General features: G+C 47.5%; 1 protein-coding gene across 2 annotated transcripts; it reads right to left on the reverse strand.

Moving 5' to 3' along the window:
• Positions 1-6673: 6673 nt before the first annotated feature.
• si:ch73-206d17.1 (tyrosine-protein kinase STYK1) lies at positions 6674-15741 on the reverse strand. Of its 2 annotated transcripts, XM_056275347.1 has the most exons (11): positions 15686-15741; positions 13940-14013; positions 13708-13788; positions 12931-13068; positions 11888-12085; positions 10954-11135; positions 10745-10828; positions 8827-9044; positions 8411-8451; positions 7550-7646; positions 6676-7358 (listed from the first exon to the last, which is right to left on the reverse strand). In XM_056275347.1, the coding sequence occupies exons 3-11, from the start codon at positions 13754-13756 to the stop codon at positions 7187-7189; spliced, it is 1179 nt and encodes a 392-aa protein (XP_056131322.1). In that variant the 5' UTR covers positions 13757-13788; positions 13940-14013; positions 15686-15741; the 3' UTR covers positions 6676-7186. The 2 variants fall into 2 exon arrangements, with proteins under 2 accessions (XP_056131324.1, XP_056131322.1); XM_056275349.1 differs by lacking the exons at positions 10745-10828; positions 15686-15741 and having other exon boundaries at positions 6674-7358; positions 13940-14171.
• Between the last annotated feature and the right edge of the window lie 19 nt (positions 15742-15760).

Consider the following 15760-nt stretch of genomic DNA (forward strand, 5'->3'; position numbering starts at 1 on the left):
GCGTTTAATTGACCCCTCAAATGTGATGCTCCAGAAACTCAATCTGCTCAAAGGAAGGTCAGTTTTGTAGCTTCTGTAACGAGCTAAACTGTTTTCAGATGTGTGAACATGATTGCACAAGGGTTTTCTAATCATCAATTAGCCTTCTGAGCCAATGAGCAAACACATTGTACCATTAGAACACTGGAGTGATAGTTGCTTGAAATGGGCCTCTATACACCTACGTAGATATTGCACCAAAACCAGACATTTGCAGCTAGAATAGTCATTTACCACATTAGCAATGTATAGAGTGTATTTCTTTAAAGTTAAGACTAGTTTAAAGTTATCTTCATTGAAAAGTACAGTGCTTTTCCTTCAAAAATATGGACATTTCAATGTGATCCCAAACTTTTGAACGGTAGTGTATATCTGAAAGTTACTGCATAAGAACTCTGTTTTGTTACATATATCTGAAAGTTACTGCATAAGAACTCTGTTTTGTTACATATATCTGAAAGTTACTGAATACATATTCTGTTTTGTTACATATATCTGAAAGTTACTGCATAAGAACTCTGTTTTGTTACATATATCTGAAAGTTACTGCATAAGAACTCTGTTTTGTTAACTATATCTAAGTTACAACTGAAAGCTCTTATTTTTGCCCCAAAGAGTGAATAAATGCTATAATGCAATTTAAAATGCAGTTTCTACTGTTTCTACAAATTGCAACCCCCCTCCCCCAAGATCAGGTGGAGGGGTCCTCAGGGTAGATCAAAAATACGCAGGGGGTCCAGGACCCCAAAAAGGTTGAGAACCACTGGTCTAGGCTATATAAATATATACTCTTGTCCTCCCTCTATATAAAATAGGCTACAAACAAAGCACATCAGGCTGCCTACAATCGAGCACATAAACAACGGGTAAAGTTGCCCGTCGCAGGCTACAGAAGGACGCCATAATTCCTCCGTTCAATTACGACATGGAGGGTCACGTAGACCTAAACAACCCAGCCACAACACATGGGGAACAGCGTGCCTCACCTTAACACAGAATCGACCACAGAGGCCTGGGGTCAGCTGCCTTTGCTGTTCGTCCAGAAATCCGTGATGTGGACGGGCGATGACCTGCCTTAATCCAAGATGTGATAAAGGGCATTGGGTCGAAACTCTCCAACCGGGGGGGGGGGGTCCATTAATATCCAGCAAAAGCTGAAGTGGGAAGGTAGTGTAACGTGCATGGACAAGTATACAAGTTGGCCCTTGGCTAACGGGTCAGAGCCTTTTAGTCGACTGGTTAACGTTGTCGCTTGCGGTGTGGGAGACGAGGGTTCGCGTCCCGGCTGTGGCGACGGTTCCCGGGCTGCCCCCTGGATTCGCTCCAGTACGTTCTACTCACTGTACAAAGTTTTGCCTGGTGCTCTTGTCTTGTGACTTCCAGTCTCGGAAGTCCTGGACCGCCTCTCTGGCTGGTTCACCAAGCATTTTAGCAAGTGCCCGTACTTCGTTTTCTCCACACAGAATCAAAGCGTTCCGATCCCGTGGCCAAAAGTTCTTGTCCTGGGCTTTCAGCCATCTGTAGGAGGTCTGATTCTGACATTCGCCTTGTGAGATTGTCGATCACAGATTGGTAAAACTGATTTCGGTTAATCTTGCCCGTGCCCTTAACTAGCTGAACATCTTTAAACAGCCCCAGAGACGTGCACTGTTGGGCCTTCTGTGTGGGTTTACCTCCACTCGCTTCCATTGCTTTCAGTGTATCAATAGACTGCAGAATGTGGCGACTGGCATCCACTAGAGTGACGTCTCCTTGCTGACATTTCAGTGACAGGCCCCGTAGCTCACGGAGTAGGTCTTTCATGCAAGCCGGATCAAGTAAAAACCCAGAGTTTGTGAGGTGTTTGTACAGCGCCAGGAATTTCTTGCTCTCGGCGTCATTGCGCGATGCATCCTCGCTTGCGGGTTTGAAGTGGAGCACTGAAGCGGGGTCGTTATTCCAGACTGCCTTTACAGTATTGAAACTACTACTACTGGTGAATATCTGTCCAATTCTCAAAATTTGCATATCTAGATTTGCAGCTGCTTCCTCAAGCAAACTCACATCCTTTGCAGACTGGTGATACAAAGAATACAGCTGGGCAATGAAAAACTCGAAATGACCAAATCCAGCGACCACTTTCAGAGAATCATGAACAGCCAATTCAAGGCGGCGGGCCAAACAATGTATGGACTGGATAACTGGAAAGTCACGCTTAAGCCTTGCAGTGACTCCAGTGGTTTTGCCTGTGAGAACTGAAGCCCCATCTGTGGCGATGCTGATGAGGGGCTTCCCCAAAAACTCATCATCTAATCCCGCTGTGCGAAAGCACTGCCTCCAACTGTTGTGAATGGATTCTGCCTCTGTGCCCTGTGTCAGCTCTACAATGTCTAACACCCCCCCCACCCCTAAATCTCCTTTGCCACTCACATCACACGTATACCGTAGCCACACTGGTCCAATGAAATAACGGCCACGGATCGTACGGACGTCTTTGGATGACTTATTTTATAGCGAATTAGGGGGGCAGTCTGGAAGACCGTCGCCACAGCCGGGACACTAACCCGTGTCTCCAACTCCGCAAGCGACAACGTTAACCAGTCGACTAAAGGGCCCGACCCGTTAGTCAAGGGCCAATGTGTCTACTTATCCATGCACGTTACAATGTGTTAACTTAACATGCATGACTCACTTGTATTGGATATTTAAAACTGGGTCACAGGGTCGGAAAAGGCAAACCTGAAGCAGTTCTGACTTATTAAATAGCTAAGCTATAGGCGGGACCAGGGTTTATCAATGCTGTCGTTTCAATTATACCAAATGCTTTAAATTTGTGCTGTTACTATATATATATGTGTGTGTGTGCGTGTGTGTGTGTGTATGTATGTATATATATATTTAGTTCATCACATTTTCAGGAAACAATATTACCAATAATAATCCAGGTTAAAATAAAATATAGAATCCGAGAATACATTTCTGGAAATGAGCACAAGACCTTGAAACATTGTTTTAGCAGCTAACTTAGTAGTTTAATGGTTGATTAACAAAATAACCGTTTCAACTTCTACGTGCAATTTATGTTGGATACGGCAACTAAGGAAAAAAAAAAGAGATTTGCAAATGAATTCGACTATATATCCTGTGGCGTAGCTCTGTCTGGCGAGGAGCATGTACTCGTCTTGCCACAGCTCGTTACCATCACTTTTTAAAGCACTCCGGAAATAAACTGACCGGCATGTCAACAGGAACCTCGTGGGGGTGGGGGTGGGGTGGGGTGGGGGACGGGGGGGGGACTGCCTCCTGCCCGCACATCAGAAGAAACGGGGGGTTGCTTTGTGGTGCTGTGCACCTTTGACCTGAATGAAAACAACGTGGCGTCCGGGAGGCCGCCCCTGCCGCTCTGCTGCTGTCAGAGCTGTACAATAAGGAGGGCAAGACTCAAATACAAACAGAAAATTGAGCCTCTCAGAAATAATTCCAAATTTCTTGCTCCAGCCATGCACTGCATAACATATTGATATGGATCATATGTATTTCATATGATCCATATCAATAATGAATAGTAATAAGACTGACTATGTGGATGATATCGATGATCCATGGTTAAAAAGCAACACGGTTCCTTCCCCTGAAATCACAGCAGAATGTTAAAGGTAATTTAATGACACAAGCTCGTCACAAACCTCTACTTAACCCATCCCGGCCATTGGTTTGGGGGAGGTAGGCAGCTTTGACACTTCCAGTACCCACGATATTACAGAGGCTGTCGTTGAGCTGAAATTTAAAAAAAACAAACTGTTACTGTAAAAAAATAAAAAAAATACAACCCAAGCAGAAAGGAATGATCTCTGGAATTGTGTTTACTACAACAGTATTTAAAAAATGCACATACTTCACCCACAAACTCTCCTCTCTGGTCAGAGAGGAGTCTTTTGGGACAACCGTGTCTATGAATAAATATGGCGCCCGACTTCAGCTGCCGATTTTGTCGTTAACGGGAAGGCCTCGGCCCATTTTGAACAGTAATCGCTGGCTGTTAGAATATACTGGAAATCATCCACAATTTTTGAGAGAGGTCCTGTCAGATCAACGCCAACGAGCTCCCAGACAGGAGACACCTATCAAGGTGAAACAAATATATCTACTTTACATTTTCAATATTTCTTTATGTATTGCTGTTTAACATCAAGATACCACTGTGCATAGTCACCTTTATACATTCAGGAAAGCGCCGAGCCCAGGTGGTGTCTCCCCCTCCTGTCTTAAAGCCACTGCTGACTAACGGGCTCCAATCTTCATGCAGATCTTCAGCAGACCCCTGGAGCTGTTGTGAAATCCGCTCCTGCTTCAAATGCTCCACCATCATCCCAGTCCCGAAGAAACCCTCCATCACAGGAATGAATGACTACAGGCCTGGAGCATGGAAGGACACCGTATCAAGCTTCTGTTGTGTTACATGTATGATGTCCTGCCTACCCCATCAAACCTCCACATGTGGGGGTTGGCGGAGTGCTCTGTATGAAGGCAGTAAGCTCTACTATGAGTATAAAAATAAGACACACAACGTCAGGCCTGGTTGGAAGAAGTATGTGGCTGGGTATCATGAAGAAGCCCGTGAAGCCTTTAAATCATGGGCTACGGCAGGCAAACCCAGACAAGGGCCTGAGCTTGAACCCAAGAAGCTCACTGATGCGAGATACAAGTGCGCCGTTCGCTCCATCTGTAAAAACGAGCAAGCCACGAGGGCAGATTCCAGGGCTAAGAAGCTGCTAGGAGAGGATCCTGCTAATTTTAGGAAAGAAGTGAGAGCCCTCAGCAACTATAAAACATCTCTACCATGCACGGTTGATGGTATCTCTGGTACAGACAATACTGCTGAGTTATGGCGACAGCATTATAGTACCTTATCCAACTGTGTCCACAGTGATCTGTATAAGGTGGGCAATACTGAGAGTGATGATTCAATGGTGATGATGTCACACGAGGTGTACCGAGCTACAAACAAGCTGTCTGTTAACAAGGCAAGTGGTTTAGATCATGTTACTGCTGAACACCTTAAATACGCCGGTCCGAGGATAGCTCCTCTCCTTGCTGTCTGTTTTACTGGCTTTATGGTCCATGGCTTGTTACCAGACTCGGTGTTGTCTGTACTGTTAGTGCCGGTCATTAAGGACAAAGCTGGTAAAGTACGCAGCCTAGATACCTACAGGCCTATAGCTCTAGCCAGCATACTGTCAGAAGTCCTAGAAAGAATCCTGCTGGATAGAGTGTATGAGTTTATCAGCTACACGGATAACCAGTTTGGTTTTAAAGCTAAACATGGCACTGACTTATGTATATACGCCTTAAAGGAAATTATTAACAAATACAGAGGCCAAAACTCATCGGTTCTTACGTGTTTTATTGATGCTTCTAAAGCTTTTCATCGGGTTAATCACAGAAAGTTGTTTGTTAAATTGAGTCAAAGAAGGGTGCCTAAATACATTGTGAGAATCCTGGCTTATTGGTATGCCCACCAGACTATGCAGGTGAAATGGGGTAATAGTGTTTCAGCCCCATTTTGGGGTTAGCAATGGTATCAGACAAGGGGGACTTCTGCCTCCAGTTCTCTACAATCTATATATTGATGATTTGTCCAAGCAGCTGAAAGCCTGTAACACTGGATGCATGATGGGTAATAGCTTGGTGAACCCTATTATGTATGCAGATGACCTTGTCATTCTTAGTCCCTGTAGCGCCGGTCTCCAGCAGCTCCTTGATATATGTTCTGTGTGTGCAGCATGATATCAGATACAATGCTAGTAAGAGTGCTGTCACGATCTGCAGAACCAAAGATGTCAATCATCTAAAATTTCCTGATTTTGAATTGTCTGATAATAATCCTGTGGTGTGTAATAAGGTGAAATATCTTGGGCACTATATTACTGAACAAATGACAGACGATGATGATAGAGCATATTGTACAACACTCTATACTGCCCCCCTGTGGTCAAACTACATATTGTACAAGACTCTATACTGCCTCCCCTGTGGTCAAACTACATATTGTACACCACTCTATACTGCACCCCTGTGGTCAAACTACATATTGTACACCACTCTATACTGCACCCCTGTGGTCAAACTACGTATTGTACACCACTCTATACTGCACCCCTGTGGTCAAACTACATATTGTACACCACTCTATACTGCGCCCCTGTGGTCAAACTACATATTGTACACCACTCTATACTGCACCCCTGTGGTCAAACTACATATTGTACAAGACTCTATACTGCGCCCCTGTGGTCAAACTACATATTGTACACCACTCTATACTGCACCCCTGTGGTCAAACTACATATTGTACACCACTCTATACTGCGCCCCTGTGGTCAAACTACATATTGTACACCACTCTATACTGCACCCCTGTGGTCAAACAACATATTGTACAAGACTCTATACTGCACCCCTGTGGTCAAACTACATATTGTACACCACTCTATACTGCACCCCTGTGGTCAAACTACATATTGTACACCACTCTATACTGCACCCCTGTGGTCAAACTACATATTGTACACTACTCTATACTGCATCCTTGTGGTCAAACTACATATTGTACACCACTCTATACTGCGCCCTGTGGTCAAACTACATATTGTACACCACTCTATACTGCACCCCTGTGGTCAAACTATAAAAAAGGCAAGCTTACAGAGGCTTCGAGTAGCTTATAATGATGTTATGAGAACACTACCAAAAAGACCTGGATGGTGTAGTGCAAGTGAAATGTTTGTGGCTGCAGGAGTCAGTACCTCTCAGGCTCTTCTAAGAAAGCTCATGTATAGATTTATTTGCCGGCTCAATGACTCTAATAATGTAATCATCAAGAGTTTAGCTAATATAAGATTCAGTTCCACACACTACCAGTCCCGGCAGTGGGACCGCTGGTATAGCTTATAACACACTGGCTTGTTCCACTGGTGTTATTTTATTATGTTTACTCTTTGCATTGTCTGGGGTTTGTCCTTTACCTATTTGTCTTTGTCTGTTATGGACCCCGAGTCCGCAATAAAGTTTCGAAGTGAATTAAATTGAATTTGTAGGGTTTTTTTATGACGTTTTTTTTATTCCTTCGTCATCTTGGTTGGCGTTTGCTACGCCTGCTTGCGTGTGCTTAAGGGTGCAGCCCTGCCCTCTTGTTGTAGTCAAAGACGTCCATGGCGTCAGGGACACGGAGAGCATTAGTAGCAGCCAGGTACATGTAGGACTCCAACAGCTTTACGATGGCCGAGAATGCAGGCCGGTCCTTGAAGCTCCAAGCCCAGCAGTACTTCATCAGGTCATACCTGAGTACACGGGCGGAGAAGTAGTAGCGAGTTAGATATGTGGAGATGAGGCGGGAGGAAAAAAGACTTGTTTGAGCGATAACACGAGAGAGCATTTGCTCATGGGCTGACAGTTGTGATCAGCACAAGCCTGTAGAATATTCACAAGTAGGGCACTTACTCATGTGTAAGGGGGTACAATGTTAACTTACAGGGGTCCTCCACAGTTCTCTGGTCTCGCCATTCGGTGGGAACTCTGCAGATACGACAGCAAGGACGAAGGCTCCAGCTCGGGATATGGAGGAGAGCCTGGGGTTGAAAAAAGAGAAGTCACGATACGAGCAAATCCTGACAACAACTTTGCAGAAAGGATGGAAAGAAACGTCGCTTTCATAGCAGACAACCCAACAACTGGTCCAGGTCTAACGCTGATGATGAGAGATCAGAAACGAGCTTATTACCCGAGATAAAAACGATCAAGAGCATAAATAAAACCATTGGAATATACATATGCAGAATTAATGGTCCATCCATCCATCCATCCATCCATCCATCCAGCCATCCATCCATCCAGCCATCCATCCATCCATCCATCCATCCATCCATCCATCCATCCATTATCTGAACCGCTTATCCTGCTCCCAGGGTTGCGGGGATGCTGGAGCCTATCCCAGCAGTCATTGGGAGGCAGGCGGGGAGACACCCTGGACAGGCCACCAGACCATCACAGGGCCCACACACACACACACACACACACACACACACACACACACACACACACACACACACACACACATTCATACCTAGGGACAATTTAGTAGGGCCGATTCACCTGACCTACGTGTCTTTGGACTGTGGGAGGAAACCCACACAGACACGGGGAGAACATGCAAACTCCACACAGAGGACGACCCCAGGACGACCCCCCAAAGGTTGGACTACCCCCGGGGCTCGAACCCAGGACCTTCTTGCTGTGAGGCCACCGCGCTAACCACTTAAGAATTAATTGTGGTTTATAAAATATTTGCCCATGTGATACTGAGGATTAACGAGAGCAGACGTCAATACGATACCTAAGGTGATCATCTCATAGAGCAAGATCCCAAATGACCATCTAGGAGGAAAAATGTCGAGCATGAATAAATACGGCTACACAACATCAACATGCACAAAGAACAATTCCCTTAACAGTATGTATATGTATATATATATATATGTGTGTGTGTGTGTGTGTGTATGTATATGTATATGTATATATGTGTGTATATATGTATGTATGTATATGTATGTATATGTGTATGTGTATGTATATATGTGTTTATATATATACATACACACATATATATGTATATGTATATGTATATGTATATATATATATATATAGTATTTATGCAATTACCACACCAAATGTATATGTAGGCACACTCTGAGTGTCTTGTGGGTTATGAGAATACGGTTTCTGATAAATGTACAACATTTCCCCCCTCACACGTCACTCCTGTCTATAGCGGGCTGCTTCAGGAGCCTCTCCGGAGCCTGCCATTTGAGAGGCGCCTCCGCCGCCCTCCGCCTCGCCGCCGAGCCGGCCCGACGCCCGGCGAAGGCCACACACAAGCCGGACACCCTGGCGGAGAGGCCCGGGCCCATCAGGATGTTCCTGGCTGCAACGTCGCCGTGCACCAGCCTGTGCTCCGACATCAAATAGTCCTGAGGCAGGAAGGAAGACAGCCCTTTAAATCACCGGTCACTCTCTGCACAGGAAGACACGGATGAATGAGAAGTAGAGCAGATGTAGTAACTGAGCTATGAGTTGGGGTGGGGGGGGGCTTTTCTATGTCTTCAGTTTGCTTCCTGGTCGTTCGTTGTAATGTGATGGGGAATTTTATCAACATCAGAAACTAAATGGATGAAAAAGAAACAAGTCCACACATTGTACTAAACACGTTATTTGAATCGTTTGTGTCACAGGTATGTACGGTAATTAGCTGTTAACACTGAACAGGGGGCGTCCGGGTGGCGTGGCGGTCTATTCCGTTGCTTACCGACACGGGGACCGCCGGTTCGAATCCCCGTGTTACCTCCGGCTTGGTCGGGCGTCTCTACAGACACAATTGGCCGTGTCTGCGGGTGGGAAGCCGGATGTGGGTGTGTGTCCTGGTCGCTGCACTAGCGCCTCCTCTGGTCGGTCAGAGCCCCTTTTTGGGGGAATTGGGGGGAATAGTGTGATCTTCCCACGCGCTACGTCCCCCTGGCGAAACTCCTCACTGTCAGGTGAAAAGAAGCGGCTGGTGACTCCACATGCATCGGAGGAGGCGTGTGGTAGTCTGCAGCCCTCCCCGGATGGGCGGAGGGGGGTGGAGCAGCGACCGGGACGGCTCGGAAGAGTGGGGGAATGGGATGGATACATCCATCCATACCCGCTTCTCCTGCTTCTCAGGGTCACGGGGATGATGGAGCCTATCCCGGCAGTCACTGGGCGGCAGGCGGGGAGACACCCTGGACAGGCCGCCAGGCCATTACAGGGCCCACACACACACACACACACACACACACACACACACACACACACACACACACACACACACACACACACACACACACACACACACACAGCTAGGGACAATTTCGTACGGCCGATTCACCTGACCTACATGACTTTGGACTGTGGGAGGAAACCGGAGCCCCCGGAGGAAACCCACATGGACACGGGGAGAACATGCAAACTCCACACAGAGGACGACTCCCCAAGGTTGGACTACCCCGGGGCTCGAACCCAGCACCTTCCTGCTGTGAGGCGACCGCGCTAACCACCGTGCCGCCGTGCCGCCGGCTGGATACAACTGGGGAGAAAAAGGTGGGGGGAAAAATGGACTAGAAGGTGATTATCGAATGTCGTGCCACCTTCACTAATGGTGATGTTACCCAGCAGGACAATCGACATTCACTTTATATCCAAGTGTGAACGCTAATTACTCCCCTGCGACACAAACGACTCAAAACAACTTATATTTGGCGCAAGGTGATCTGTTAATTGATCCCATGCAGTGTCTGACAGAGATTATATTCAACAACACACACTATGATGAGGAGGAAGCAACCAGAGATATAGAAAAGCCCCTGTCTGAGTCACACACGACTCAATAACTACGAGTCATCAGAGTTCAATCATATCTATTCGACTCATGTATGACTCGGGTATTTAAAGCGTAGCATAGAAAATCAATCAATCAATAAGTAAATTAATAACCACATTGCTATAGAAGTTAAAGTTTAAGATATTCAGCATCATTAGAGCAGCGTTACTATGGTAACTTCTTTAAAGACACGACACACAACTGAAGGGGAGCTGGTTTTAGCGCAGGGGGTTGTTGAGGAGTCACAAGTGGTACAGTAGGAGAGACCCTCACCAGGCCGGCGGCCGCCTGTTTTGCAACCAGAAACACGGACATCTCGGAGAAATGGCGCGACAGGTCCTCGTCATCCGGATCCCTCTGGAAGACAGAATCATTCCTCCTGCACTGAACCGAGACCGGGGACCGGGTATCGCCGGCCCCGTCTGGTGCATTTGTTTTTATGTTTTTGCAAAGGTTTTGTAAATTTAAGGCTGCGCTCTTACATTTCTGAGGGTCCAGAGGAAGTGCAGCAGGTTCCCTGGACTGCAGGCCTCCAAGACCATGTACATGGGCCGGCGTTGGGTCTGACAGTACAGCATCCTCACCACCTTCTCGTGTTTACACACGGTGGCGTGGAAGAGGACCCACTCCATAAACTCCTTCGCCTCAGGCTGATCGGGCCCATCTGCACGGGGGGGGGAAGGACAAAAGGGGCGGAAGGTCTCCAGATTCAGTATTTTTTAATTTGCCGTGTTTATCCGACGTTGCTTTGCGTGTCTTATTTTGTGCTGCGTCTTCCAGGTGCGGATGAAGATCCCGTCCTCCCGTAAAACCCCCGAGTGACAGTACGGTAGACTTCACCCACAGCTGAAGCTCAACACCCTTCTGGTGGATGGTGATTCTTTTTGGGGGTTTTTTGCCCCCTTTTTCTACCCAGCTGTATCCGGCCCCGCTCTTCCGAGCCGTCCCGGTCGCTGCTCCGCCCCCCTCTGCCGATCCGGGGAGGGCTGCAGACTACCACATGCCTCCTCCCATACATGTGGAGTCGCCAGCTGCTTCTTTTCACCTGACAGTGAGGAGTTTCGCCGGGGGGACGTAGCGCGCGGGAGGGTCACGCTATTCTCCCCAGTTCCCCCTCTCCCCCCTGACCAACCAGAGGAGGCGCTAGTGCAGCGACCAGGACACACACCCACGTCCGGCTTCCCACTCGCAGACACGGCCAACTGTGTCCGCAGGGACCCCTGACCAAGCTGGAGGCAACCTCAGATATTCCACGTCTCCCCTCATACAGTCAGTGTCATTTTGATTTAGATTATCTTATGAAGGAGAGACCTGATCTGGGAATGAAGGAGGGGAACTGCATGTTAAGAGGCCACCTCTGCCGTAAGACCACATACGGAGGGGGGGGGGGGGGACCCACGAGAAACAAATCCATACCTCGAAGCAACTTCACCACCACTGCCTGAGAGGTGCCCTCTTTCTTCAGTCGGCCGTTACAAATGGGGCCGTAGCGGCCCGACTGCCAGAACTGCAGTCCCTCCAGAGCATATTCTGCAGGAAGCTGCCAGGGCTGCAGAGCCTCCTGGGCCTCGGGACAGACCTTGGAGTCTGCGCTCAGGGAGACAGACCGCTGGCCTGTAAAGATAAGTAACAATAAAAAGAAAAGTCTGTAATCCTTTATTGCAAACAACTGTACACCAGATATCGGTTTTTCATAGGGTGTCTGGTGCCTCCACACTGAGGATTCACACTTCCTGGCCCACTATGGCCTCACAGCAAGAAGGTCCTGGGTTTGAACCCCAGGCCCTTTCCGTGTGGAGTTTGTACGTTCTCCCCGTGTCTGCGTGGGTCTCCTCCGGGTGCTCCGGTTTCCCCCACCACCAAAAAGACATGCATGTTAGGGTTAATGTGCCCCTGAGCAAGGCAATGGAGAGAAGAACTTGGAGTTGGTCCCCAGGCGCTGCACGGCGGCTGCCCAGGATGTCAGGATGGGTTAAATGCACAGGATGAATTTCCCCACAGGAACTAATAAAGCGCATCTTAACTTCTTACTTCAGTTTGTCCATTTGCTAGGGCCGGGAATTGGCAGGTACCTCCTGATTAGATATTACCATATTTTCCTGATGGTTCGACACATATTGCAATTTTTCAAATATCGTGATATCATAAACGCTGCAATTCGATATTACAGTTTTTACAGCTCCATCCGCATATCAACAGCAAAAAGGGAGAACTGCAACGACGCAGAGAAAACGATCGGTGGAATGCATTTAATCCCATGTGCTACAAAGAGCTTAAACCACACACATGCTCCCGTGAGTAAACATCCAAACAATTCTTACTTAAACACACAAGTCAGTGTGCCAAACCTCGTAACAGCATCTGTTCGTTGTGCTTTAACATTGTGATTCAGGAGAAATGCTGCGATATTTAAAACTGTCACGGCTTAGTATGGCGAGTTCGCATCGGATCAATCGTACCGTGTGCTGGGGCAGAGACGGGTGCCGTTATTCTGTTCCTGAGGAGACTGCAAAAAATGAGGGCCACCACCACCACCGTGCTGAGAGCCAACAGGGAAGGGATGATTATTTCAGCCAGTGGACCTGACGCCTCCTCATCTAAATGGCAAAAGAAGAGAGAAAAGGAAGGTGAGGGAGCAGCTAAAAGCAAGTTCAGAAACCCAGATAGCATCCGGATGTGGGCCACTTCAGACAATGATGCAGCACCGACGGCCTTTTTCTGGCCCCAACAAAATGGATGTGAGCCTAAATAGCAAATATGGCCCAAATATGCCAAATCAAACGTGGGCCTTTTTTGGCAAAGATGTGGTGCTCTCAGCGACATGTGATCTGGATGTGACCCTGAAGTGGCCCGTGTGGTAAATGGTGAATATGGCCCAAATATCACAAAACAAATATGGGCCACCTTTGGCACATATGTGGCACATGCGGCATTGCTATGGCTCGGTTCTGGCCCAGATCTGGCAAACAGGAGCAGACCGCCCAAGTGCCATCATTCCACGTGGTATGTGGGCCGGATGAAAATGTCGGTGTGGGACGGGTCCGGGCCACAGCAATTTTGCTATATAAGGCTGCATCTCTCCGTCATTTTAATGCCATGTAACGAGCAAAGTAAATACACTGAGATGGAAGAAAACGTGTGTGATGGTGTTAATAGGTCTAATTATACCCAAACAAACCAGACGTAGAGTTCAGAAGGAAAGGAAAGTTGCATAAGGGCCACACTTAGAAACTCACCGCACATGGGATTCGAGGTGGTGTTGCCACATGTTTTCTGTACATCCATAGGGGACAGCTGGTAGCTAAGAGTTCTCACATCTGAACGATTAAAACATTGAATCAACAGATCGAATCACTTCTACGTCCACGTCACAGAAAATCACTCTTGTACAAATCTCATATTCTTAAATTGGCAGCATGTATTTATTAATAATAATAATAATAATAAAAGGAGTTTTGGTTATCCCACCTGGCAAATGGCAGCATGACGTTTCACTGACCTCACCACTCCATCACAGTCAAATAAAGAGATGAAAGTAGGGCCTAAGAAAGAGGACATTCGACAAAACAACCAAAAGCGTTCATCAACAGACCACATACAACACACAGAGGTGGATGTCCCTCTGCCTTGCTTACAAGGGCGATGACCACGCAGGCTCACCAGCAAAGTTTACAGACTTGTTAATTATTAATATTAGACAAGAAGCAAATACGATAACAGTGTCCCCCCCCCCTCTTGTAAACCAATTTTCACAAACGAAAAAAAGGGAGATTCAGCAGCAAATCTGGCACGTCTATGTTGCCCACACAAGAGGGATTGTCGGGTAAACTGCGTTTAAGACGCGCTTGTGTAAATAAAATCTCACGCATTTGCTGAAGGACACGAAGAGCAGAATTAATTGCGGCGCTTTTCTGTACCGACCACAAGATGGCGTCAAAGGGAAAGAAATGGCGCGCGTGTTATCATCCCGAGTCCCTAATGTGGGAGCGACATTTTGACCCCGGCAACGGATTATAATCTCCAAACGGATGTATGGCTGCAAACTCTAAGCGTCGCTAGGAACGGGAGCCAGATGAGAGATAGGTGTGCTTCGAGTGACAGGTCATATGCCGTTTATGCACACGCCATATTTACAACCCCCCCCCCCCCCAATTACTCCACAAGGGCAAACCACCGGATAAAAGCAGGGAGCGCTGCGCGGACGCGCATCTGCGGGAACCCCGCCTATCTGACACGCCGTGTAATTTAAAGCGAGCCCTTCCATTGAGCGGATTATCCGCGGAGACCCGCCTACGCCATTCGCCATTGGCTCCGGGGGCGACCTTTTAACCGCCGTCCCGATCTCTAATTGGAGAAAATCCCCTGCAATCAGGAAATCACCACGGGAAATGATCCCAAGAAAAAAAAGAAAAAAAAGTTATTGAGAATGGCCCACTATGAAAACGGTTTTAGCGTGCTCGCTGCGTCGCAGTTGATTAGGGAGAAGCCCAGCCGCGCTTCTGGATAACCTGGAATAGGCCGCACGGAGGAGCGCGACGCTGACAAGGACTTTTGGTTTGTGGCACAAAACAGAATAAAAACAAAACACAGCATCAACAACGCGCAAGTCCTCCGGTTACCGCCAGCCAAGCTGCCCGGTTCGCAGCCGGGCCAGGTATGTTTTGCCGTTTCCAAGGCGCGTCGTGCTGACGTCATCTGGGAGGAGGGCAGAACAGGTGCGCCGCCGGCGAAAGTTTCCAGCGGTACGTTCGTCGTCCCCCGAATGAAGTCACGACACTCGGCGAGTGTTTACGCCACACTCGCACACACACACACACACACACCTGACATCTTCTTCTGGCAAATTACCCAACTCGTTTTTGAGGCGGTTTCTAAAAATGACGCTCTTTTAAGTTTTTGCTGTTTTAGCGTAATGCGGTCGTGTTGAATTTTGAGTGCGGGTTTTGAACGCACGGTTGTTGGGGTTTTTTATATATATATATATATATATATAGTGCTCGTAAACTACGAGGTCGGGATATTTCGTCCCGTTTTTGTTGCGTCGTGATTTAGTGCAGCCGGGCGGTAGAACCGAAGAAAGAAGAAGAAGGAAGAAGAAGAAGAAGAAGAAGCATCACGGCGATCACGCGCCCTCATATGCGCCAGCGCTGACGCAGGTCTCGCATCCCAGTTGCACGGATGATGCTGGAACGACCCGGCGGAGGGATTTCTCACCGAGACTGAGCGTTTTCTTTTCTTTTCTTTTCTTTTTCTTTTCTTTTTTCCTTCCCCATTAACTCTGCTTTTCAC

Source organism: Lampris incognitus, chromosome 2 (assembly GCF_029633865.1).
Source record: "Lampris incognitus isolate fLamInc1 chromosome 2, fLamInc1.hap2, whole genome shotgun sequence".
Classification (NCBI taxonomy): domain Eukaryota; kingdom Metazoa; phylum Chordata; class Actinopteri; order Lampriformes; family Lampridae; genus Lampris; species Lampris incognitus.